The following is a 22,611-nucleotide window of genomic DNA, read 5'->3' on the forward strand; positions in this document are numbered from 1 at the left end:
TATTGATAAAAGGTATTTTACTCTTACATACCCGCAGAGGCTTTCCACTTTTTAGTTCCATATAAGAAAATATGCATTTTTAAAAAGGACTATTTTAACTATCAAAAGCTTCCCAAAAGCTTTTGATGTTACTACAATGTAGGCCAAAGTTTTAAAAAGAGGAGTGCTAATGTAGTGCTAAGGAGATCACTCCATCAGTTTGAGCATTTCTGCTTGTCTGATGGAATTATCTCCCTTCTTCTACTCTCCCCCCCCCCCCGCTGTGCACTGTTCTATGTATTCTCCTGCCCCCCCAGTCAATTTGGGAAGGCATAGGGACATACGGGGTGGTGGTGGTGGGAGGAAGGGGAAACCTCATCTTGCACAAGCTTCTATTATTATTATTATTATTATTATTATTATTATTATTATTATTATTATTATTATTTTCATTTCTATACTGCTTTATAACGCGTTTCCGTGCGCTGCTCTGGTTCGCCAGAAGCGGCTTAGTCATGCTGGCCACATGACCCAGAAGCTGTACGCCGGCTCCCTCGGCCAATAAAGCGAGATTAGCGCCGCAACCCCAGAGTCGGTCACGCCTGGACCTAATGTTCAGGGGTCCCTTTACCTTTATACCGCTTTATATGTTAAGGGGAAAAAATCCTCAAAGCAAGACTGGCTGATTGAATTTGGCCCCAAAGCTTTCTTTCACCTTTTTAAGCCATAGGCGCTAACAAACCAACATTGTGCACTTCTTGCTACTGCAGTTAGCTACTATAGGTGAGTTGACTTTACTTATTTCAACAGCTTATGCAAGTATTTCAAATACTCAAAAATTCAAATTTTGCTTCTGGAATAATAAGGCGTGGTCTGACCAAGGCAGAATAGATCTGGACTTGATACAGCCTAGCATTAGCTTTTTTTGTTGTAGCTGCATCATGCTGTTGACTCATGTTAAACTTATGATCCATTAAGACCCCTAGATCCCTTTCACATGTACTACTAGTAAGTCAGAAATTACTTACTGCAGTTTTCTTCATCAGAATTGTCACCACAATCATTTTGGCTGTCACACCTCCAGTGATCTGGAATGCAGTTGCTGTTCTTACATTGGTATTCATGAGGCCCACAAGTTTTTTTATCTGTAACCAAGACAGATACTGCTTTTATTCTAATAATCTAAGGTAGTTAAACATTGTGAAAAATGCATGTCAGATCTATAGCATATTAAACTATGTTTCACTAGCAAAGGTACTGAATTAATTATTTGCTGCTATGTCAGAATGCATTTTATTTTTACCATATTATTATTTGCCCGAGGGTGGGGGATAATTATTTGCTTGGACCCAAACTTGGATGTGGCTGATGGGAAAATCTGAAACATAACTTTTCACAAGAGGCACTTCTGCCAGTAGAAGGGAAGAAGCAATTTAAGATTCCCCCTCCCCGCTGCAGCCTCTTGTGCCCTCAGAAAACTTGCTTCAGGGGATTTAGCGATTGTCTAGAACATGCGGGTGGCGCTGTGGGTTAAACCACAGAGCATAGGACGGCGGTTCGAATCCCCGCAACGGGGTGAGCTCCCGTTGCTTGGTCCCTGCTCCTGCCAACCTAGCAGTTCGAAAGCACGTCAAAGTGCAAGTAGATAAATAGGTACCACTCTGGTGGGAAGGTAAACAGCGTTTCCGTGCACTTCTCTGCTTCGCCAGAAGTGGCTTAGTCATGCTGGCCACATGATCCGGAAGCCGTATGCTGGCTCCCTTGGCCAATAAAGCGAGATGAACCCCAGAATCGGTCATGATTGGACCTAATGGTCAGGGGTCCCTTTACCTTTTAGAACAGGCATGGTAGCAGAGTGAGGATAGAATCAACAAAAAATCCCTCCCCTCCTCTTCCATCAGTGGGATTCTCCACTGGATCAAAACCCTTTTTCTGCATAGAAGGAGTCATTCTAATCTGAAATGATTCTAATATGAACTGACTTTATTACCACTAGTTGTGATGAAACACTTAATATTCTTGGGTTTTTTTTCAGGACCCACTCTTTTCCTTGGTTTCAACTGTTTTTAAATAGCTGCAAATCACCCTGGGACCTGCTGGTGAAGGGCGGGTAATAAATTTAGTAAGAATATTTTAAAAGCAATAATTCTTACAAGCCTTACAACAAAAATTGCTCCTGTACATGGTTACAAAGAGCTGGCATGCTCAATTCCATTCCCAATGTGGTGTAGTGGTTAAGAGCGGTAGTCTCGTAATCTGGGGAACCGGGTTCGCGTCTCCGCTCCTCCACATGCAGCTGCTGGGTGACCTTGGGCCAGTCACACTTCTGTGAAGTCTCTCAGCCCCACTCACCTCACAGAGTGTTTGTTGTGGGGGAGGAAGGGAAAGGAGAATGTTAGCCGCTTTGAGACTCCTTAAAGGGAGTGAAAGGCGGGATATCAAATCCAAATCCAAGTAGGCTGTATTCAATGGACAATGAGTATGCTCAGTGGTCTTTGGGCTGTTGGCTTCTCTCACCACTTCATGATTTCTCTCTCTCTTTTGGTATGTCTGCAAACCCTGAATTCCCACCAAGCCTGCTGATATTTCACTCTTGTGCATGGGACATATAGTTTTGGCCACATACGGGCAGGCACTAGAGAATTGCATTTGCCAGTAGTATACAGGATACTCACCACAGTTTGCCTCATCAGACCCATCAGCACAATCAGGATCCTCATCACAAACCCATAGTTTAGAAATGCAGTGCTTTGTTGTTTTACACTGAAAATGGTCAGGAGAACAGCTGTTTTCCGCTTTAAAGAAAATGAGCTACTTTAAGTACAGAAACTGTTTTCTAACATTCAGAAATTCTAATTAAAACAATCAAAGCTGTTTTAAACTAGCTTTCTCTCAATTCTTCAAACAAACAAAAAACCCGAACAAAAAACCCCAATGTCTTATCTCCACTTCCTACATTATTCAAATTATATTATTCAAAAGAATTCACCAAAACAACAATGTGTATAGCGTGTTTGACTGACCACAAATAATGCAATTTTGGAGTTTCTACGTAAGTAACTTACGACAATCTCTTTCATCTTCTTCATCACCGCAATCATCCTGTCCATTACACCTGAGATTTATTGGAATGCACTTTTGATTCTTGGTGCACTTGAATTGACCTGACAGGCAGACATGTGTATCTGAGGACAAACAAATAAGAAGCTTCAGGACAGAAAACTCGGGTGATTCTCATTTTATACTGCTCAGCTATATTACTGCTGTTTTGAATGCCTCATTATCAGGGCTGGTACCAGACTTCAGTGAGCACTCAGCATGATGTTTGCAATAAGTTCCCACCTGGATCTCTACGTAGTGCTGCAACATGCTACTACTGGCACTGCTGCCATCACCATCACTGTATGTTGCCACCAGTCACTCATCTCACCTTGAACCAGACTGGACAAGGCAGGCAGCAACACCTGTTGCTACTGCATGCTGCCACAACTTTTCAATGGGAATCAAGCTGTTACTTGGTTCTGATTTGCAGTGCTTGGCATATTTGCTTACCTAAAAATCAACCATTATCCAAAATAAAGAGATTTGAGGTCAACTATTGCATTTTGGGTAATCATATTCGATATTAAATTGGCTCTTTGAATCTTGTTTGAACTGTTCATTAAAGTAATTTTAAGTTCAGACTTCTTCACATTTATCTTACAAGCTGAAACTTTGCACACGCACGCGCGCGCGCACACACACACACACACACACACACACAGCCGTTATTCCAAGTGCATTTTGAAATGACAAGCTGGCAACACATCATTACATCTCCTTCATGTAATTATGTTTTCCCTTCTCTATCACTCTTTTTCATTCCTCTTGTACATCCATTTTATCCAGGGTTTATTGCCAGACAGCCTTTTCACCAAACAAAGAAGAGTGTTTAAAGAGGTCACCGTTCTCTTGTAACTCTCCTGATAGCTGTTATCAGTCATCTTATAATAATATTAGAGTGATACACTCTTTGTAATTATCTTCCAACTTCTTAATGATTCTTAAGAGCTAAACATTACTGGCAGCCTGGTCCTATTCAGAATTTTAGCTAGGGAAGCTCAAACACCTGGATGCACAACAGCTGATAAAATGGCATATCCTATATCAGTTAAAGAGACAGGCTTGTCCTATTTTACAGATTTCTAGCACTGTATCAGATCTCTTTAGTACTCTTGTGGCAACAGTAAGTTATAGAAACACTAGGGCAATGAGGTTTCTCCTTCAGTTCTTAGAACGTTGTGCTGGGATATTTGTGTGGTTTCACTTTCCCCACACCTGTAAAAACCCTTGCACAGCACTTCTGCACCTTAAACAGGATTGTCCTCATCCTGGAGTAATAGCACTGAAGACTAAACCAGCCACTGGATAGGAGATGTGAAATGCTAGCAGCCCTTTTACAAGGGAACAATGAAGCTGAGGGAAGGTAAATTAGTAAGGAAGCATAATGAGAATATATAGAAGATATGAGAAGATTGTAGAATGCAAAGATAAATGTAATGTCAGAATGTAGAGGAAATCGAGTAGGGGTGGAGGGAAGCAGGGGGAGGGATAAAAGAATATTATATTTGATTGATTGATATATGTGGGGATGGGGAGTAGCTCTGGTATATTTGTATTGTGATGTAATATGGAAAAACCAATTAAAAAAGAAAAGAAGCTGGAGCACAGTATATGATGCTGTGCTGCAGCTGATAAATGGTAGACTATAGCATCAGATTCTCTAAAAAGCTTTTTCTTTGATTTAATTTATTTCAGAAAATTTATATACCACTTGATTGTAGGCAACAACAGCAACCTCAAAGCAGTCTCATGGCATATAATGCTTACCACAATTGAGTTCATCAGAGTTGTCTCCACAGTCATTCTCTCCATCACATATAAATGCTGGTAAAACACAGAGTCCAGTTCCACACTGAAATCGCCCAGGCTGGCATTTAAATTCAGCTGGAAAAAAGAATAAAGTGCTGAACAGCTGCATTTCATGGTAATAAGTTTTTTAAAAAACAGCAACAACACAACAGCCTTTCATAGCATTTCTAGGCTTATGAAAAAGCTATCATATATTTGTTTACTAATAAATAGATATGTAAAGTGTCTATCTCTTAGTCCAAGTACGTTAATGAAAATTTTCCATTATAAGTCAGGTTTTTTTTAATCAAATGCATATAAAATGTTTTGCAATTAACATGAATGCATGCCTCTACTCTGTAATTTTTAAAGCAACGTGAGAACTATCAGAAACTGGGTGATTCTAATTGCTTCTCTTTCCTCAAAGAAGCAATTAAATGTATTTTCTCTTAGCTGTACTAAAATTGTTTCAGCCAGATGACTCTCTGTTTACAAATTCACAGCTACACCTTTCTCCCACAACTATATGACGTCCAAGCAGGAGAAGTGGAAGCTAATTGGCATGAAAGCTGAATTTCTCAGCAACTGTAAGCTGTGTGATTTCCTGCATTCTGATGTTCCTCAGGACATCAGATTGCAAGTACAGATCAGCAAAATGACTGCATTCAAACTACTTAATGCACCAGTACTTACTGTGAAGCACAAATACTTTCTGAATCAAAACAAGAAACAGTACCAGCTAAAATAAGTACAGTGGTACCTCGGGTTAAGAACTTAATTCGTTCTGGAGGTCTATTCTTAACCTGAAACTGTTCTTAACCTGAAGAACCACTTTAGCTAATGGGGCCTCCTGCTGCTGCCGCCGCACCGCCGCCGCATGATTTCTGTTCTCATCCTGAAGCAAGGTTCTTAACCCGAGGTACTACTTCTAGGTTAGCGGAGTCTGTAACCTGAAACGTATGTAACCTGAAGCGTATGTAACCCAAGGTACCACTGTATGTGTATGCCTAGGTTAATAACTAAAACTGAAATTTGCCTCTCTGTGAGTGTGAAACTACGGTAGCTTGTTCAAATAGAATCTAGTCAACTCCAAAATTATTAGAAAGATTCTAGGCATCCATAGGAAGATGTTTTAGGCTGGAATTATGACAGCTATGCTATAGGACTGCTACAAATCACTACTATGACACCACAGTCCTATGCATGCTTACTCAGAAATGAATCCCACACCATCATCCATTGGTACTTGCTGTAGTATGTGCATTTAATATTGTGGTCCACGAGTTCTTAATTTAATTGATTCATTTTAAAATTCTACATTTTCAGGGTTTTCTAAATTAATGGAAGATTTAATAAAACATTCTCTCCCCAAAATAGTAAGGGTTGCACATTTGGGAAGCCTTTCTCCATTCTAAACCTCAATGCAAGTCATATTTGTTCTTTATCATGGCATTAGTAGTGGTGACTTCACTCCTTCTAAGTAGCAAGCCACTCTTCTCAGGTCACCGCTAACCTCATTTACATTTCCTCTGCAGCAGAGGACACCTTGAGCTCTAGACCTCAGAGATTTGATTGAAATTTGAGAACCATTAGCCCTGTGAAGCAAAGGCAGTCAAACATAACTAGTTTCCTTCCCAGTAATCCAGTCTGGATTTCAAATTACAGTGGTACCTCGGGTTACATACGCTTCAGGTTACATACGCTTCAGGTTACAGACTCCACTAACCCAGAAATAGTGCTCCAGGTTAAGAACTTTGCTTCAGGATGAGAACAGAAATCGTGCTCCGGCGTCACGGCAGCAGCAGGAGGCCCCATTAGCTAAAGTGGTGCTTCAGGTTAAGAACAGTTTCAGGTTAAGTACGGACCTCTGGAATGAATTAAGTACTTAACCCGAGGTACCACTGTATAGTGAAAAATCACCTAAACTCAATTTGAATTGACCCACATGTATAAATATACCTATACACAGCAGCAATCAGTGTGGCTGAGTGGCAGCGCTCACTCTTGACAGCTGAGTTGCTGCTGCTTATGGAGAGGAAGAATGAGGCAGTGTTGGCCCAGTAAAGATGCGCCAGCAGGAAAACCAGATTGGTTACACCCAGAGCTGTCCTATGCATGATGCAAAGCAAGGTGACCGCCTCAGGTGGCAGGACCTGCAGGGGCAACAGATGCCAATGTTTATCTTTATTCCTTCTTTGTTCCTGATGCCAGTCTTCACTCCCTCTTCCCTTCTTCCCTAGCAGGGAAGGGGGTGCCATTTTGTAGTTTGCCAAAATGCCACGGGGCGACCATGGTTCTACGGGTGTGTTAGCACAATGCCATCTTCCCTGCTGCTTTGCTGATCCACTACATACTCTTTACTGGCGGACAACATTTGGTTGTTGCCTAGTAACTACCTGACAGACTTCCAACATAACTAGATGAGGGAATACTGTTAATTGTATGGTAAGAAAGTGACCTGCTGAGGATCCTGTTTTGCTTCTGCTGTTGCACTGGAGCTCTAGGAAGCTTTCAAGCTTGCTGATTAAAAAAACTACTGGCCTAGTTTATTTAAAAAATTGAGAATGAAGAGATTTGAAGAGTGTGTACCAACCAATATAAGCCATGTGCAGCAGAAAAGTCTCCACTATGAATTACCATGCAGAAAATGCAAAGCTACGCAAGCCTGTTTTCATGAATATAATATATTTGTATTCACCTGTCACGTATTCATCTGTCATGGCAAAATTATAGCAGGAATACTTGTACCTGCTGCAAACATTGTTTACTTTTTAAAAAATGACAGGAGTATTGTGGCAGGTGCATGAACTATGAGCCTATCAAAATATCTGCAGATTTTACTGCTGCAGGATACTGCAGCAGTGTTATAAAAGTGCTAAGCAGCTGTACATCTTATGAAATCTCTAGTGATTGCCAGACTGCTGCAAATCTTCTTTTGTATTATTTGTAAAAGCTATAATATAAATAAGGGAGATATTAGGAAATTATTAAAAAAGTTAAATATTATACCAAGTTGCAGCAGAAACGCTTAGAAAAAGTTCTATTTCTCCAGATAATTAAGTTACTATCTAAATTGTTTGCTCACTCTGTAGCAGTCTTGTGGATTTTATTGACTTAACAACAAAGACAAAGTGTGTTCTTCCTCATGGAGAGCATGTGTTGCGGTGGGGGCTGACAAGACACCTCACTGTTGCTGGACAAAAGAGTTTGGCCATCTTTAAACAGGGGTGGGCTGTTACCAGGGAGATTTATATGTTGCCATTTCTTGATTGACAGCCCTATTTGTTAAATACTCTGCACGCAGCGACGAGCTTCCTCTTTTCGGTGCATGCTTCGGATCACCCACCCTCCCTCCCTAATGCTAGGCTGTTTGATTGACCTTGCTATGCCTGTCATGGGGTCATCTGCTCTTGGGGCAGGGGCCCAGTAGGAGTTTTTTCCATTTGGCTGATTGGCTGGTGCCATTTGGTTTTTGCCTACTGCTTAGCAAATCATCACAACTTGTAAGGTTGCGGTTAGGCATTGGTTTGGGAATTGGTTGGTGGAGGGGTAAGTGCCTGCCCCTCCAATGCTGCTGCTGCAAGGGAATTCCGTTAAAGAAACCCAGGGGCTCGCCATGCTTTTGTCCGAACCCCCTGGCAAGTGGCTAGGGCCACGCAAGCCCCTGGGAGCATTTGGGGAGAGGTGAGGCATGGTTCCCAGTCCCGTCTCTCTCCCCGGGTGACTTACCCTTTCTGACTTCGCGGGGGGTGCAAATGTCAGACTGTCCCCGTGCGGGGTCAGTTAGTCGCTACCAATGCCTAAGCAACCACTCACATTGCTGTATTTTTAATAAAGTTGTGGCCAAAATTATGCCAAAAACCTTAAACATAAATCAAGTGTCATTGTATTCTTATTTGGGGTGTCTTGGGGACCTCAACGCACAAATTTATATCCCACCTTCCTCCAAGAAACTAAAGGCGGCATTCATGGTTCTCTATCTCTCCATTGTATTCAAACAACAAACCTGTAAACTAGATTAGGCTGAGAGATTGGCTTAAGGTCATCAAGCAAATTTCATGGCCAAGTGGAGACCTGAATCCTACTCCAACCCTCTTAACCACCGTACCACATTGACTCATACAGTATGAAAATGCTAGGTTAATGCAACTTGCTAAAATACTTACGGCATTCTTCAGGTTCATCTGATCCATCCCCACAATCATCTACAGTGTCACACTTCCACCAGAATGGAATACATTTGTCAGTTTTGCAGCGGAACTGTAGGAGAAAGGTATAATATGGAAAACCTTCAAGTGTTAACAGTTTTTATTGAAATAACATGATTTTTTTTTGCAGCTGAAAATAATTTATAAGAAATCAGAGCCCAAAGCCATAATAGTCTGCTGTTCTTTGAAATTAGTTTCTTGCCCACTAAAGGTATTAATGATCTGGATTCACAGGCATACTTGGGTGAGTGGAAGGCACTTCCATTCTCATGGGTTGGGGGAGGGGGGTATTTTTGGAAATTCCATGACATGCTAGTTCAGAAACAGAGGGGGACAGTGGGCTATAAAAGCAAATGAGAGATGGAAGAGCCTGTTCCATGAATAGAACTTTGGAAATCAGGATCCAGGCCAATGCATTATCAGTCAAGTTAGGGTGGGGGAATAGCTTTGCCGATGTACTTAATGAAATTTATCCAAATAAGGAATATAAAGATAGATGATTTAGGCTTCAACATAACTGTAACACCATAAACCAGATTTTCTGATTTTGAAAAAACAAAACAAAAAACCAAGTTCCTAACCAACAGTACCTTCATTCATTGCTCTTTAAAACTATTAGTGCCCTCCCCCCTTAATCTCAAAACTCTCACAAGTCTTTACGCTGCTTCAAAGTCTCTAAATACATTAATAAGTAATCCTTATAAATGTTACAATACACACGTTCTACTTACTTGACTGGCTGTGCAGTTTGATAAGCAAGTCTTATTATCTGCTGCGAGGTAAAAGTTGGTGGGGCAGGCACAGGTGTGTGTTTTGCCTGGGGCCAGGAGGCACAGGTGACTACAGCCACCGTTAGTCAATGCACAAAGATGTTTAGGCACTAGGAATGCAAAAGAGGAAACAATTAAAATGTGCTAAGGTGATTCACATGAAAAGCAACAAAGCTGGCTTTCCCCCAGATAAACTTCTGGCAAATAGAGGTACCTCAGTACGGCTAATAATAAAGTAAACAAATATGCATATAAATATTTACCATCAGACAATCTATATGAATGAAAGTAATTTTTTCCAGGGGCAGCACATCCCATTTCGCCACCCGAGGCAAAATGGAAAGGTGCTGCCCACCAAGTCCTCCCTTATGTGGGTCACGAGGCAGTTCCAGCAAGATCTCATGGAGTGCACAAGATTTCAGTGAGATCTTGCCAGAAGCCTGTGGCACTGCCACTTCTCCAGCAGTGGAGGCAGTGAGGTAGGATGCCCACCTAGGCACTCCCTCTTTGTGTCCTAATGCCTGAGGCAGCTGCCTCAGGCTACCTCATGGGCAGGCCGGCAGGCCCTGTGTGTGTTTGAATCAACGCAATTTAAAGGCCTTTTGTACTTTTTCCCACTTTTTCCTAGGATACACACACAAAAAGGTCCAAAAGGCCTTTAAATTGCATTGATTCAAACTGTCTATAAAATACAGTTTGTGTCGTATTATATTAGTTCAGACTAATTCAGCCAATTGACAAGCCTGAAGGACTCCTGAAATTCAAAAATACTCAGAACTAGCAGAGAATTCTGGACCCTGTGCAACCGTGAACTCTTTCCTGGTGTCCAGTAGAGCCTTACTGGCAGTGGTTGCAGGCTCAGTAAAAGTTTACTTCTTTCCAGGGCCCGTTACAAAAATTGAGTGAGAACTGGGGCGGTTCACAAAGCCAACATAGGTTGCTTATGTAATGGACCTTCAGTGTCAGACCTTCAGCGAAACTAACCATACTTCTAATATTTTGCTCTTCTTTCCGTCTTACTTCTTTAGCAATTCAATATAAAACTGCTTAGGTTAATCACTAAGCAAAGTCTTCAGAACTCTAATGAAGTCAGAATGCTCTTTACAGAACACATGCTGAAAATATTTACCATCAGGCTGTCTGTATGAATGATACACTTGGATATCAGTTATGGCATGCCACGAGTTAATCAGTGCTACTTTATCTGCTCCAGAGGTTTTATGGGCACGGTTGACTGTCTTGGTTTTTCCATCAGTCCAGTAGATGTAGTCTTCAAATAATGTGAGAGCAATCACGCCTAGAATATGTTGATTAGGAACTGCAAGAGAATGTAAGATTAATGTTCAGTTTTGGAAGACTGCCAGCTAAAATATTCCATACTGCAAAAGCTGACAAAGACAAGGACTGCATAGCTTCTTGTGAATAATGGCTGTGACAACCTGTCAAGCCTGGAGGCTCTTTGTTACCAGTTAAAAGTATCTAGGATTAAGATTAGATACATCAACCCCACTTGGCTAAACTCTGTTGGCCTAACCATAGTGAAAGAAACAGCTGGGTCCCAGGGAACTGATAGCAGGATACTATTTGAGCACTGCCACATGCAGATTTGAAAGTTTTTGCACAAATTGTAGGCTGGATGTAATTTATAGCTTCTGCAGGGATTCCTTAATTCTTTGGATGCAGCTTTGTTTCATCATACAAGGTTATTGTTCTATTTAAAAAGGCAATTCAAGGGCACATTGTTTTGGTTATACTGTGTCTAGGCATGCATATGGTGTGCTTCAAGTCACCACCACAACAGCAGCAGAAGAGCAAAGAGTGTCAGAGCGGAGCCTATTACTTTCTGGGCATGTACAAAAGACTCTTCCTTTCCACACAGCTTGAGTTCATGTTCAAGATAGTGAGTACACCCATTTCTCCAGCAATTTTCTTACAGTTTTTCCATTTCTATCTGAACTTCTCCCACATTTTGGGATTGATGTTCCAAATTAACTGATTTTGTTTTCCGAGTGGCACTGTGCATTAATGGCAAATCATCCTCTCATGTCCCCCCCCCTCCTCTTCAACTTCAGAATTTTGTTCAGACCACTGAGTATGTTTAGTTCAGTGTCCCTTTGCATGCTGTTTTAAGTTCACCCATTACTAGTAACAAGCATGTAAAATAGTAATTCACAGTTCATAAAATTATCGTGGCAGTAAGGACAAAGCTCTATGAAGAGAGAAGAAAATGAAGTTATGTGCATGAAAAACACTGCGTTTTTGTGCTGTAATGCTAGTATTCACTTTGTTGTGAATTATCAGGTGGGATTTCATGTGTGCTTTCAGGCTTATTTCATACTCAAGGCCACAATTCCCCAAGGATCACCTCTCCCCATATGAACCAACCCAGACCCTGTGACCATCATCTGAAGCCCTTCTCTGTGCTCCTCTGCCATGAGAGATCCAGAGGATGGCAACACAAGAACAGGCCTTTTCTGCAGTGGCTCCCCATTTGTGGAATGCTCTCTCCAGGAAGGTTTGCCCAGCACCTTCATTACATATCTTTAAGAACCAGATGCAAACATTTCTCTCTAACCAGGCCTTTGGCTGATTAACAATCTATATCTTTTTAAATATGTTTGTGGGAGGGCAGTTATTGGTTTTTGTTCTTGTTTTTATTATGTTTTGTGTTCTCATTTTGTATTTTTATGTGGTGAACCACCCTGCCATCTTCAGATGAAGAGTAGTATGCAAATGTTATTTAAAATAATATTACCTTAAAAAAAAAAACTTTTAAATAACATTGTATTGTGGAATACTAACCATTCAAGACTACTGTGTAGAAGACTGCTACCTAAGAACTATTCCCATAATATGCACTGATTTAGCAAACCCAGTGATCATAATACTATGGGAGAATTCAATGTTGCACTACGTTGAACGTTACAACAGTGCAAGCATTTCAGCTTGCCAATTGGAATGATCCCCTCACCCCCGGCTACCTCCATGCCCTGTTCTGGGGGTTCTCATGTCCCCCAAGCCAACTGCAGGAGGCACGAGGGGCGCTGGAGGGGAAAGACCCATTGTATAAGCAGAAGCCACTGAACTCTGGCCCTCTAGATTGGGCTTCGTAGGAGTATCACAAAAGGGATACAATGCAGTTTGTAGGGAAGGTAGCAAGTGAAGCAATCCATTGATGGTATAATACAGGAAAATATTTGCAAGTACTACAGTAGATGTTTGCGATGAGAATAGGAATTGTGCTATGTTTCATTTTTAAAATATTCATGAGTTTCATGTCAAACTCTTTTATGCTTGATATAAGCGCTGCATGTCATTGAGCGTATTACCACTGAGTGTATCTTTTTATGCTAAATCTAGTAACCTTTGTTTGACAAATGCTGCTTATAAAGAACTGTTAATCTTGTCTATCAAGGTGTAAATTGATGTACGCAATTTTATTTACTGATAACTGCTCACAAGATAGTGCAACTGCTTATCAATCTATATTAATGATTTGTTTTCCATTTCTCTAAATGCTATTTTTTTCTGTAGCATTGAATAGTTAATTATTTTAAATAACGGTACTAATTTTAGGAGATGACATTTGTGCAATCATTGGTAGTCCTTAGCCTTCCTCAGTCAGCATTGCTCCCATGTGGGGATGCCAAGTAGAACTTCCCCCTAGAATCTACATGTACAAACATCTGTATCAATAGCAGTGAAGGCTGATGCTGATTGGGGCTGGTAGGGCAGAAGGCAAGGAGGTGAAAAATTGGTGGATTCAGAGCCAGTAATAGGCAAAACCAACTGTCAGGGGTTTAGGAGCAGAGGCAAGGGCAAGGGAGGAAACAGAGAGCGAAGGGGAGGAGGCAGAAGAAAAGATGAGTGATGACGACGACCCGAGATCTCCGAGTCTTTCCAGTGAATCAGAGGATTCACAGAAAGGAGCACCCGTGGCCAGGGCAAGGGGGGAGTTTAGGGGGGCACCCCAGGAAGATAGAGCCAGAGGGGACTCAGAGGAGAGCAGTTGGAAATCGGGACCAGCGTCACCGCTAGGGAGCAGGGAGGAGGAAGGGAGCCAGGGGGCAAGCGCTGGCAGCTCACCACAGGAGGGAGGGCATGAGTCAGGAGTGGCCACACCTCCATCGGGGAGCGAAGAAACGGTTAAGCGGAAAGTGGAAGGTTGGGCGCGCGCGCCAAGTTCAAATGCAGAGGAAGGCGGCGCAGTAAGCAGCCCGGAAAGGGAGCCAGGTCCTAAAGCCCGGCGCAAGGAGGCAGGAGGGTCCGGGTCAGCGTCAGAAGAATCCCGGAAGGAAGAAACCCCGGGGGGCAGAGGGACCCAGAGGAGAACAGTCAGGCGGAAAAGGTGGAGCAGGGCTAGGATATTAAGTTGGTGCACAAGGGGCGGAGAATCAGACGGAGCTTCGCCGATCTAGCTACTAGACGTAGAGTTGCACGCAGCAGCTTGAAAATGGAAACTGTAACTCAATAAAGACTTTTACTTAATGATCGCTGGCTAGCGTGATCCTCTGTGAGCTAGGATCTTCGAGCAGCTCTGACACCAACTAATTTTGGTTTTGTCCCCATTCTTCTGCCTGCCGAGTTCTACAGATTCTAAGGAGGGGAAGCTATTAAGACAGTGGACTGGGTGTAAGGAAGGAAGCAGGCAGGTGGGACCTTGCTGAGGAGAGACAGAGATTGGTGGAGGAGTACCCCATTTGGCTTATTGGACCAGTGATCAATAGAACCTTCCCCTTATGTAATATTTTACTTACTGATACAGTGCCTGTCAATAAATAAAGGTAAAGGGACCCCTGACTGTTAAGACCAGTCACGGACGACTCCGGGGTTGCGGCGCTCATCTCGCTTTACTGGCCAAGGGAGCCGGCATTTGTTTGCAGACAGCTTCCGGGTTATGTGGCCAGCATGACTAAACCACTTCTGGCGAACCAAAGCAGCTTACAGAAACACTGTTTACCTTCCTGCCAAAGCAGTACCTATTTATCTACTTGCACTTTGACGTGCTTTCAAACTGCTAGGTTGGCAGGAGCAGGGACCGAGCAACGGGAGCTCACCCCATCATGGGGATTTGAACCACTGACCTTCTGATCAGCAAGTCCTAGGCTCTGTGATTTAGACCACAGCGCCACCCACATCCCTTCTATCAATAAATATTTCTGAACAAATAGGACTAGCCTGAATCCCTAGATAGAAACTGGTCAGGAACAATTTTATCCCCCCCCCCCAGGTTCTTGTACTGCTCTAGGATTGGTGCTAACAAGATAAAGGGTGACGATTGTGTCAAAATCTTAAATTATGACTGAGGTCACTTGTTGAAAACACTGAGTGTGTTTTCCTCCACATATATTAGGAATACGCATATATAGAGGAGGAACTCTGAGAGCTTTAGCTCAGATTTATTGCTTGTTACAGTGCATCATCATGTAGGATGCAGTGGTTTAAGAGGAACCAAGATCTTTTCATCTTATAACACTTATACAAAATATGACTTTGCAGTACTTTTTTATATGTACTAAATGAAAAGTCGCTAGTAAGGTGCACATTCTTTGACAGCAGGTGGCAGAACATGAAAGTCAAGTGGGTGGGGTGAAGGATGTGTGATAGGCACATTGATCACTATATAGGGGGATATGGTGACGTCAGAATCCGCAATTCTGCAACTATTCCTGAAGAAAGAAAATGTGACACATCAACAAAAGATTTGTCATCAAAGGAAGAATTGCAAATGTTATTGGTTTTTATTGAAGTACACTCTCTACTGTTTGCTGAGTTCTGCCCAGCTGCATTGTTATTCTGATATACCAGTAGCCTGCAAAGAAAGATTAAATAGTCCCAATGGCAAATCTGGCATTTCTAATATTTTACATCCCTTTCTGTAAGTACCTTTATATAAAAAGCAAAGAAAGCATGGTTCTCTATAATCACTGTCTGCGATGGAATACTGGACTACGGTGGTACCTTGGTTTATGAACTTAATCCGTTCCGGGAGTCCGTTCTTTAACCAAAGCCATTCTTAAAACGAGGCGCGCTTTCCCTAATGAGGCCTCCTGCTGCCGCTGCCCTTCCACTGTTTGTATTCCGTTCTTAGGCCGAGATGAAGTTTGCAAACCAGGACACTACTTCCGGTTTTGTGGAGTTCGTATACCGGATAGTTTGTAAACAGGGCTGTTCTTAAACCAAAGTACCACTGTATACGGAAGTCCATTAAATGAGTTTGTAAATTAAACTGTTCACCATGGAAAGCATAATTTTGAGTATTTTGTCAAAGGTTTAATCAAGGGTTCATATGCAATTTACCATTTTATGTATAAAAATTATGCTCTGAATCTCGCTCATTAAATTATATACTCTTTATGACAACCTGTGTACTTTCTTCTTATTTTTTAAAAAATATGCAGACAGTTCAATATTGATTAATATTTATTTTATTTATAAACTAATATTGATGTTTTTAATATGATTTTGAATACAGTACTTATGAGATTTGAATAAAAAATGTTAAAGGTAGGTGAATTCAGAAAAGTCCATCATTGCTCATATGTATGAACCTCCATTGTCTTCCATAGAGCTTTGACTATTTCATGTCAGCTGCAGAAGTAGTATAGTGCTGGCCTCATGAATAGAAACCAAGTTGGGAGACAACTCTCTCATTTTCCAAGTACTATGAGGTTAGAAATAGGTCCCTTTGAAGTTGAGCGCTAACTCCCCATTTGAACTTTCCCAATTTTGACAATATACACACAAAAATCAAACCGTGCTCACAAGAAATAAATTGGTAAATATGTGAAAAGTGATTCCCATTATAATCCTGATAGACAATATTATTACTCCTTTATTCTAGATGTGACCTGATGCTATGAGACAGTCAATTCCCAGATAACAACTAATAAGGCAAGATTCAAATCAGCAAAGTCTTCATTTAAATTAGCAGCTCAATCTGTCAACCATTTGCTGCCTGGGTTCTTAATTTAGTAGCAATAATCCCCCAAGCTTGCCTAGTAACAAATAAAAATATTTGGTACTTACATGTGTGCATGTACATTTGCTGTGCATATATATATCAAGAAGTTTTGTACAGGAGTCACAGTGTCACAGCAGTAATTCTCAAATCGCTACAGTTGATTAAGGAGGTGAAGATCTCCAGAACTACACTAGTCAGAAGTAGCCAGCATGCTGCCCTCCAGATGTTGTTGAACTCATCAGGGGCAATGATAATCAGGCCTGATGGGAATTATAGTCCAATAACATCTGGAGGGCACTTGCACTAATGGAACCCAGTAAACGAAATATAAAAAAGACTGGATTTTTTAACCTCTGTTTCACTGGATTTTTATACTAGAGAAAGATAGATAAGAATGGGGGGGGGGGAATAGTAAATGTACGTCATTAATTGGTCTTTATATATTCTTCCTCATTGGTCTTTGTATATTCCTGAGTTACATATTCTTGAATCACATATGTACTGTCATTTTAAAAGAACTAATGGCTGCACTTTTATTAATGAATGGAAATAAATGTTTTATGCTTGTACTGGTGATTTTCTCCCCTTTTATGTCTGCATTAAGTATTTTTAGCTTTGGATAGGATAATTGAGTAGTGCTTTTAAAAAATAAAAAAATAAAAAACAGCTACAGTCTCATGCTTTCCATCCTCTTGGATATGCAGTGTTCTGATTTCTTAGCATACATTATTGGTGAAAATGTAGTCGATAGAAATACATTCACTTCTATAATGAGCATAAAAAACCTAGCTAAATAACAAAATGTCTGAACTTTGTTTCAGAGAGCAACTGACCTTTATTTCTACGAGAGCCATCCATGTTAGAAAATTCAATATGGCTTTCATCAGCCCAGTAGAGTCTTCTGTTGACATAATCTATTGTAAGAGCCATTGGTCTAGATATCTGTGTTTCTATCACAATTGTCTGATTAGAGCCATCCATGCCAACTCGGCCAATGTGAGGATACTCACAGCAATCAATCCAGTACAAATATCTAGGAAATAAAATTGATAACTCTTTTGTTTATTGATACAAATGTATTCGTCAGGGGGGGGGGGAAATGTGTATAATCAGGGGATCAAGAATTATTCTATTACTGCAATCCTAAACATTCTAACTAGGAAGTACTATTGCTGGTTAGTAAATATAGAGCTCACTGATTATATTACTTGTCAAAAGAGTGAAAATCTCTGAAATATGGGACAAACTAGACTCTATGGTGGCAGGTCCATTTCTTTTCACTTGTTGACTCCAGTTGAAACCAGGTGGTAGCAATCTTAATGTTACCAATAAAAGGAATGAACTGTCCTATGTCCTCTTCCCCTCAGTTGGAGCAAAGGATTAAAGTGGAATATGGTTCAGGAGACAGAAGGGTTCAGTGCCCTTCGCCTACATCTTAATTTTATTGTTAATAAAATATCCTCACCCCAATTTATATGGATGTAATGAGCATATGAATGATGTCCCTATAAGACCTTGTTTGGCTGTACTGTCTCAGAAAACAATCACACATTGCAGGGCTGCTATTGTTGCTTGAGCAAATGATTCTGCAGGAAGATCCTGACTTCATCAATCAAATGACAAGTTCACAAATATTGATATTTTGCATCAGAAAAGAAAAACGAGTGACCCACATGTGGATCATGGGTCACATAAGATAAGGCGAGCTATTTCCACCACCACCTGCCCCCCAAATTAGAAAAGGCTTCTGCTCATTTCTGAGGAGGAGAGGAGGATAGGCACTACTGTAGAAACAAAAATAAGATTTCTAAAGTGGCCTTAATCAAAATTTATTCAGGCCAATTAAAATATTGTTCGGGGCAGCTGAAAACAAAAGAACACTTTGTGTTATCTATATGCAATGTTACACAACCATTTCCATGGCCACAGGGGCTTTAAATCTGCATATTGAAATCAATGGGCAGTTCACAGCATAAAACACAAATGCAAAATAAAAACAAGAACAAAACATAGAAATAACACCCCTCTCCCCCCTCCATTTAAAAGGACATAGAGTCATAGAATGTTAATCAGACAAAGGCCTGGTTGAAGAGGAACATTTTCACCTGGTGCCTAAAGATGTATAATGAATAAAGACATCACTATCGATTTCAAGATGCTGCAGCTTCAAAAGCTGTTAGGTGAGAAACAGCAACCCACCGCTGAAGGCCCTTTTTCTCTCCCCTACCAGATGTCAAAGGGATGGCTGGGTGCTTGGCAGAGTCAATCAGGAAATCCTACTGCTTGCCTGTTCTTTGATGTGAACACTATTGCTCACCTGTTCTTTGAGATGAGAGCTCCCAAAGCTAATTTCCAGGCTAGACCAAAGCTGGCTTGGCTGATATCTCTAATAAATAGCTACAGTCCTGGCTTGTAACATCCAGAGAAATAATGCCCAAAGAAAATATGTCACTGGGTATAATTTGGAGCAAAACATCTTGTCAAGGAACAAAAAAGCTTTACCAAATTCTTAAGATCTACTGGATGTTTGTATTAATTTTAATTGAGGGACCCATCTGCTTGTTAAGTGTAAAAAAATTTCCTTATTCTGAAGCATAACTGTTTAAATATAGGGGAAGCTTTACTGCTTTATTATCTTATTTAAGGATGTTTCATCTCTTAATGATATTATGCTGTAAAGTTTTAACTTATTGCAAATATATCTCTGTCAGGTCACATAATTAACCCTCCTTCTGCCTTCAGAGGAGAAAAGGATATTTCAGTTTTCCATTCTGGAATTTTCAAATGTGTTATGATAAATACTTGAGTTGTCTTTTGTAACCATTAAACACATTCATAAAAAACCTCAGAACCCACATTCTCCTAATCAGATGTGATCAATTAACATAATTTGTAATATAGTTCCATACCCAGCTTGAGGATCTAAACAGAGATCTCTCGGGAACTTCACCCTTTTGCTCACAAGAACGGTGGGATACAGGCCATTGACTTTTGATACTTCAATAATCCTTTTTTCTGTGTCAGACCAATAGAGATTCTTTCCAACCCAGTCAACTGCAAGTGCATTAGGAACAGCTGTGTTATGAACTACCTAGAGAAATTAAAATTGTATAAGTAGTGGAATACACAGAAAAACAAGAACAGAATCCATTTCTTATTCTTGAAAAATATTTAAAAGATGCAAGAGAGAAACAAATGATATTACACTTGACAAATGTGATTTCGTAATTGGCAGCACAATTAATTGTATATCTACTGAGAAGTAAGTTTTGTTGTGCTCAAAGAGAGTATATAAGATTACAGACCAAATTTCCCAAGGTATTTGAGGGAAATTATGCATTTCTTAAAGAATATTGAAAACAACAACGAAGAGGCTAAAGTAAAACCCAGGTTGGTTTGAGAAAGCTATTTTAAAATAGTAAATTAATAAGGTTGCCATATGTCTAGAATTTCCTGGAGATATCTGGAATACTGTAGTTGTAAGCAGTGTCTGGGCAGAAATCGCTACAATGGCTGGGAAAATCTGGACATATGGCAACCCATGTCGGCTGTGTTGTTTTTGGCAATTTTCTTTAAAAATAGCCAGAATTTGCCAGAAAAGCTCCACAACTTTGGGTAAAGCTAAAAAAAAAGACTCAACAACTTTTCTGTCTGGATTTTCACTGTTTGAAATATGGCAACCCTAAAATTAATTTTTTAGTCCCTTTTCTCCAAGTGCAGGCTGATATCCAAACTGCTAGTTTAGACACTATTCATGTCCAGTAGAACTGCTGCTTTTCACTTTTTTGATTTTGGCAAGCAGGAAGACATGCCATGTTGTAATCTGCTTCTGTGAAAGCCCCCCAGAATCAAATATAGTATGGAAAGTGGGCTGATTGCTTAGAAACACCTGGAGCATGTGAAATGCCTCTTTAGGTGTAACTGTCAGTAGGCGCTCCAGGATAATTGACAGAAGACAGGAACAACCACCATTACTGTTAGACTTCAAGAACAAAGTGGGGTCCTTCCATATCAAGTGATCCAATACTTCATGTCTTCCCATTTTCTTAATATTTTGTACACTTGTTGAATGAGCAAAACTAAGTTTAAATCCATAGAATTCTAACTTATTATTGTTAATTCTATCACTCTGGTTTCGAACACATTTTTAAAAGAAAACCCTGACTAGCTTTTCAAATGCCTTTTAACTGAGTAACTTTCTAAAGAAATGCCTGATATGAAATGACTGATATTATAGGTTTAAGCCTTGTTTATTCTGTTATATTTACTCCAAGATCCTAAACAGAACCCAAATACGGCAGACATGTATGTACAAAATATTTTTTTAAAATGTGATCTCATTGAGATCCCAATATTAAATTTTGCAAGTAGCTCTTAGAAATATTAATATATATTTTTGATTTTTTAAAAATCATATTCATTTTTAATCACTTTTTAAATTTTGTAATTTAACTTTGAAATCTAAAGCCCATCATGTGACATATCATATTAAAGCCCATGAAGTTCTGAAGAGATCAGTATTTTTAGTTTTGAAATATCCGGGCTGGGTTTTTAAGGCTTTTGTGTAGTCTGGCAAGGCCAAAATTTTCCTTTTTCCTTTTTTTTTGGAATTTCAAACCCTCATAACTCAAAAATGGGATGAGATTAAAAAAACAAAACTTTAGATTTGAACTTAATTTTGATCATTCAACAAGTGTACCATACAGGATGCTGAAGCTATCAAGGGCAACTATCCAGTTACAGCTGTGGCCTTGCGTGGGATGGGCTGTACCACTGCCACTTCATTTACAACTTCTGCACCTAATAGTAAGGCCACACATTCATCATCCCGCACAGAGGCCATCTGAGATCTTACAAGGTATCGCAGGCAGTGGTTTTCCCCCGCTAGAAAAATAGGTGCTGGCACTCACCATGAAGTTGTTACAGTAAGCGCCATGAAGTTGTTACAGTTTAACAACAACAAAAGAGGTGCTGGTACTGTGTACACTTGAGTAAAATGGTAAAGGTAAAGGGACCCCTGACCATTAGGTCCAGTCGTGGCCGGCTCTGGGGTTGCAGTGCTCATCTCGCTTTATTTGCCGAGGGAGCCGGCGTATAGCTTCCGGGTCATGTGGCCAGCATGACTAAGCTGCTTCTGGTGAACCAGAGCAGCGCACGGAAACACCGTTTACCTTCCCACCAGAGCGGTACCTATTTATCTACTTGCACTTTGACGTGCTTTCAACTGCTAGGTTGGCAGGAGCAGGGACCGAGCAACGGGAGCTCACCCCGTCACAGGGATTCAAACCACCAACCTTCTGATCAGCAAGTCCTAGGCTCTGTGATTTAACCCACAGTGCCACCCGTGTCCCTGTACCCTTGAGTACCCCCTGGGAAAAAGCACTGATTGCAGGAGTATCCTGAGACCTTGTACAACTGTCCCAGAGCCCCGCAAGCAAGGCACAGGGCTTAAAAACTCTTTGCACCAATAACTTGTTAAGAAAAATAAGTTGCAAACATACAGGATAAATTCAATCAGCATCCTTAAATGACTTTTCTAACCCATCAAATAAAACAAGCTGCTTTGACTTCATTCAATCATATTGTGACATACAGCATACAGTTTTGTAACGGTATCTTCATTTTTATTTGCTATTAGAATTACCTAACCACACATTTAACTGGACATGTATTAGCTGAATAAACTATCTGCACGATTTGAGCCCAGTTGATCTTTAGTAAAAAAATAAAAATAAAGAACAGATATGCTATTTTGTATTTATAATAATTCTTACTAGCTTCAGTTGTGCAAATGTATAAC

At 40.5% G+C, this 22,611-nt stretch overlaps 1 protein-coding gene across 7 annotated transcripts in view; it reads right to left on the reverse strand.

Annotated features, from left to right (window-relative positions):
• Positions 1–22,611, reverse strand: part of LRP1B (LDL receptor related protein 1B) — a 765,918-nt gene that overhangs the window by 58,342 nt on the left and 684,965 nt on the right. For all 7 annotated transcript variants that reach the window (XR_014001603.1, XM_081167487.1, XM_081167486.1 and 4 more), the window contains 9 exons: positions 19,721–19,902; positions 17,645–17,844; positions 10,977–11,165; positions 9,809–9,957; positions 9,036–9,129; positions 4,849–4,965; positions 3,045–3,164; positions 2,655–2,774; positions 1,008–1,124 (listed from right to left, as the gene is read on the reverse strand). Coding sequence is in view for 6 of the 7 variants with exons in the window: in XM_081167487.1 (XP_081023613.1) it covers positions 1,008–1,124; positions 2,655–2,774; positions 3,045–3,164; positions 4,849–4,965; positions 9,036–9,129; positions 9,809–9,957; positions 10,977–11,165; positions 17,645–17,844; positions 19,721–19,902 (1,288 nt within the window). In the remaining variant the exon portion in view is untranslated. The remainder of the gene's footprint in view (positions 1–1,007; positions 1,125–2,654; positions 2,775–3,044; positions 3,165–4,848; positions 4,966–9,035; positions 9,130–9,808; positions 9,958–10,976; positions 11,166–17,644; positions 17,845–19,720; positions 19,903–22,611) is intronic.

Source organism: Podarcis bocagei (genome assembly GCF_964188305.1).
Source record: "Podarcis bocagei genome assembly, chromosome: 1".
In the NCBI taxonomy this organism is placed as follows: Eukaryota; Metazoa; Chordata; class Lepidosauria; order Squamata; family Lacertidae; genus Podarcis; species Podarcis bocagei.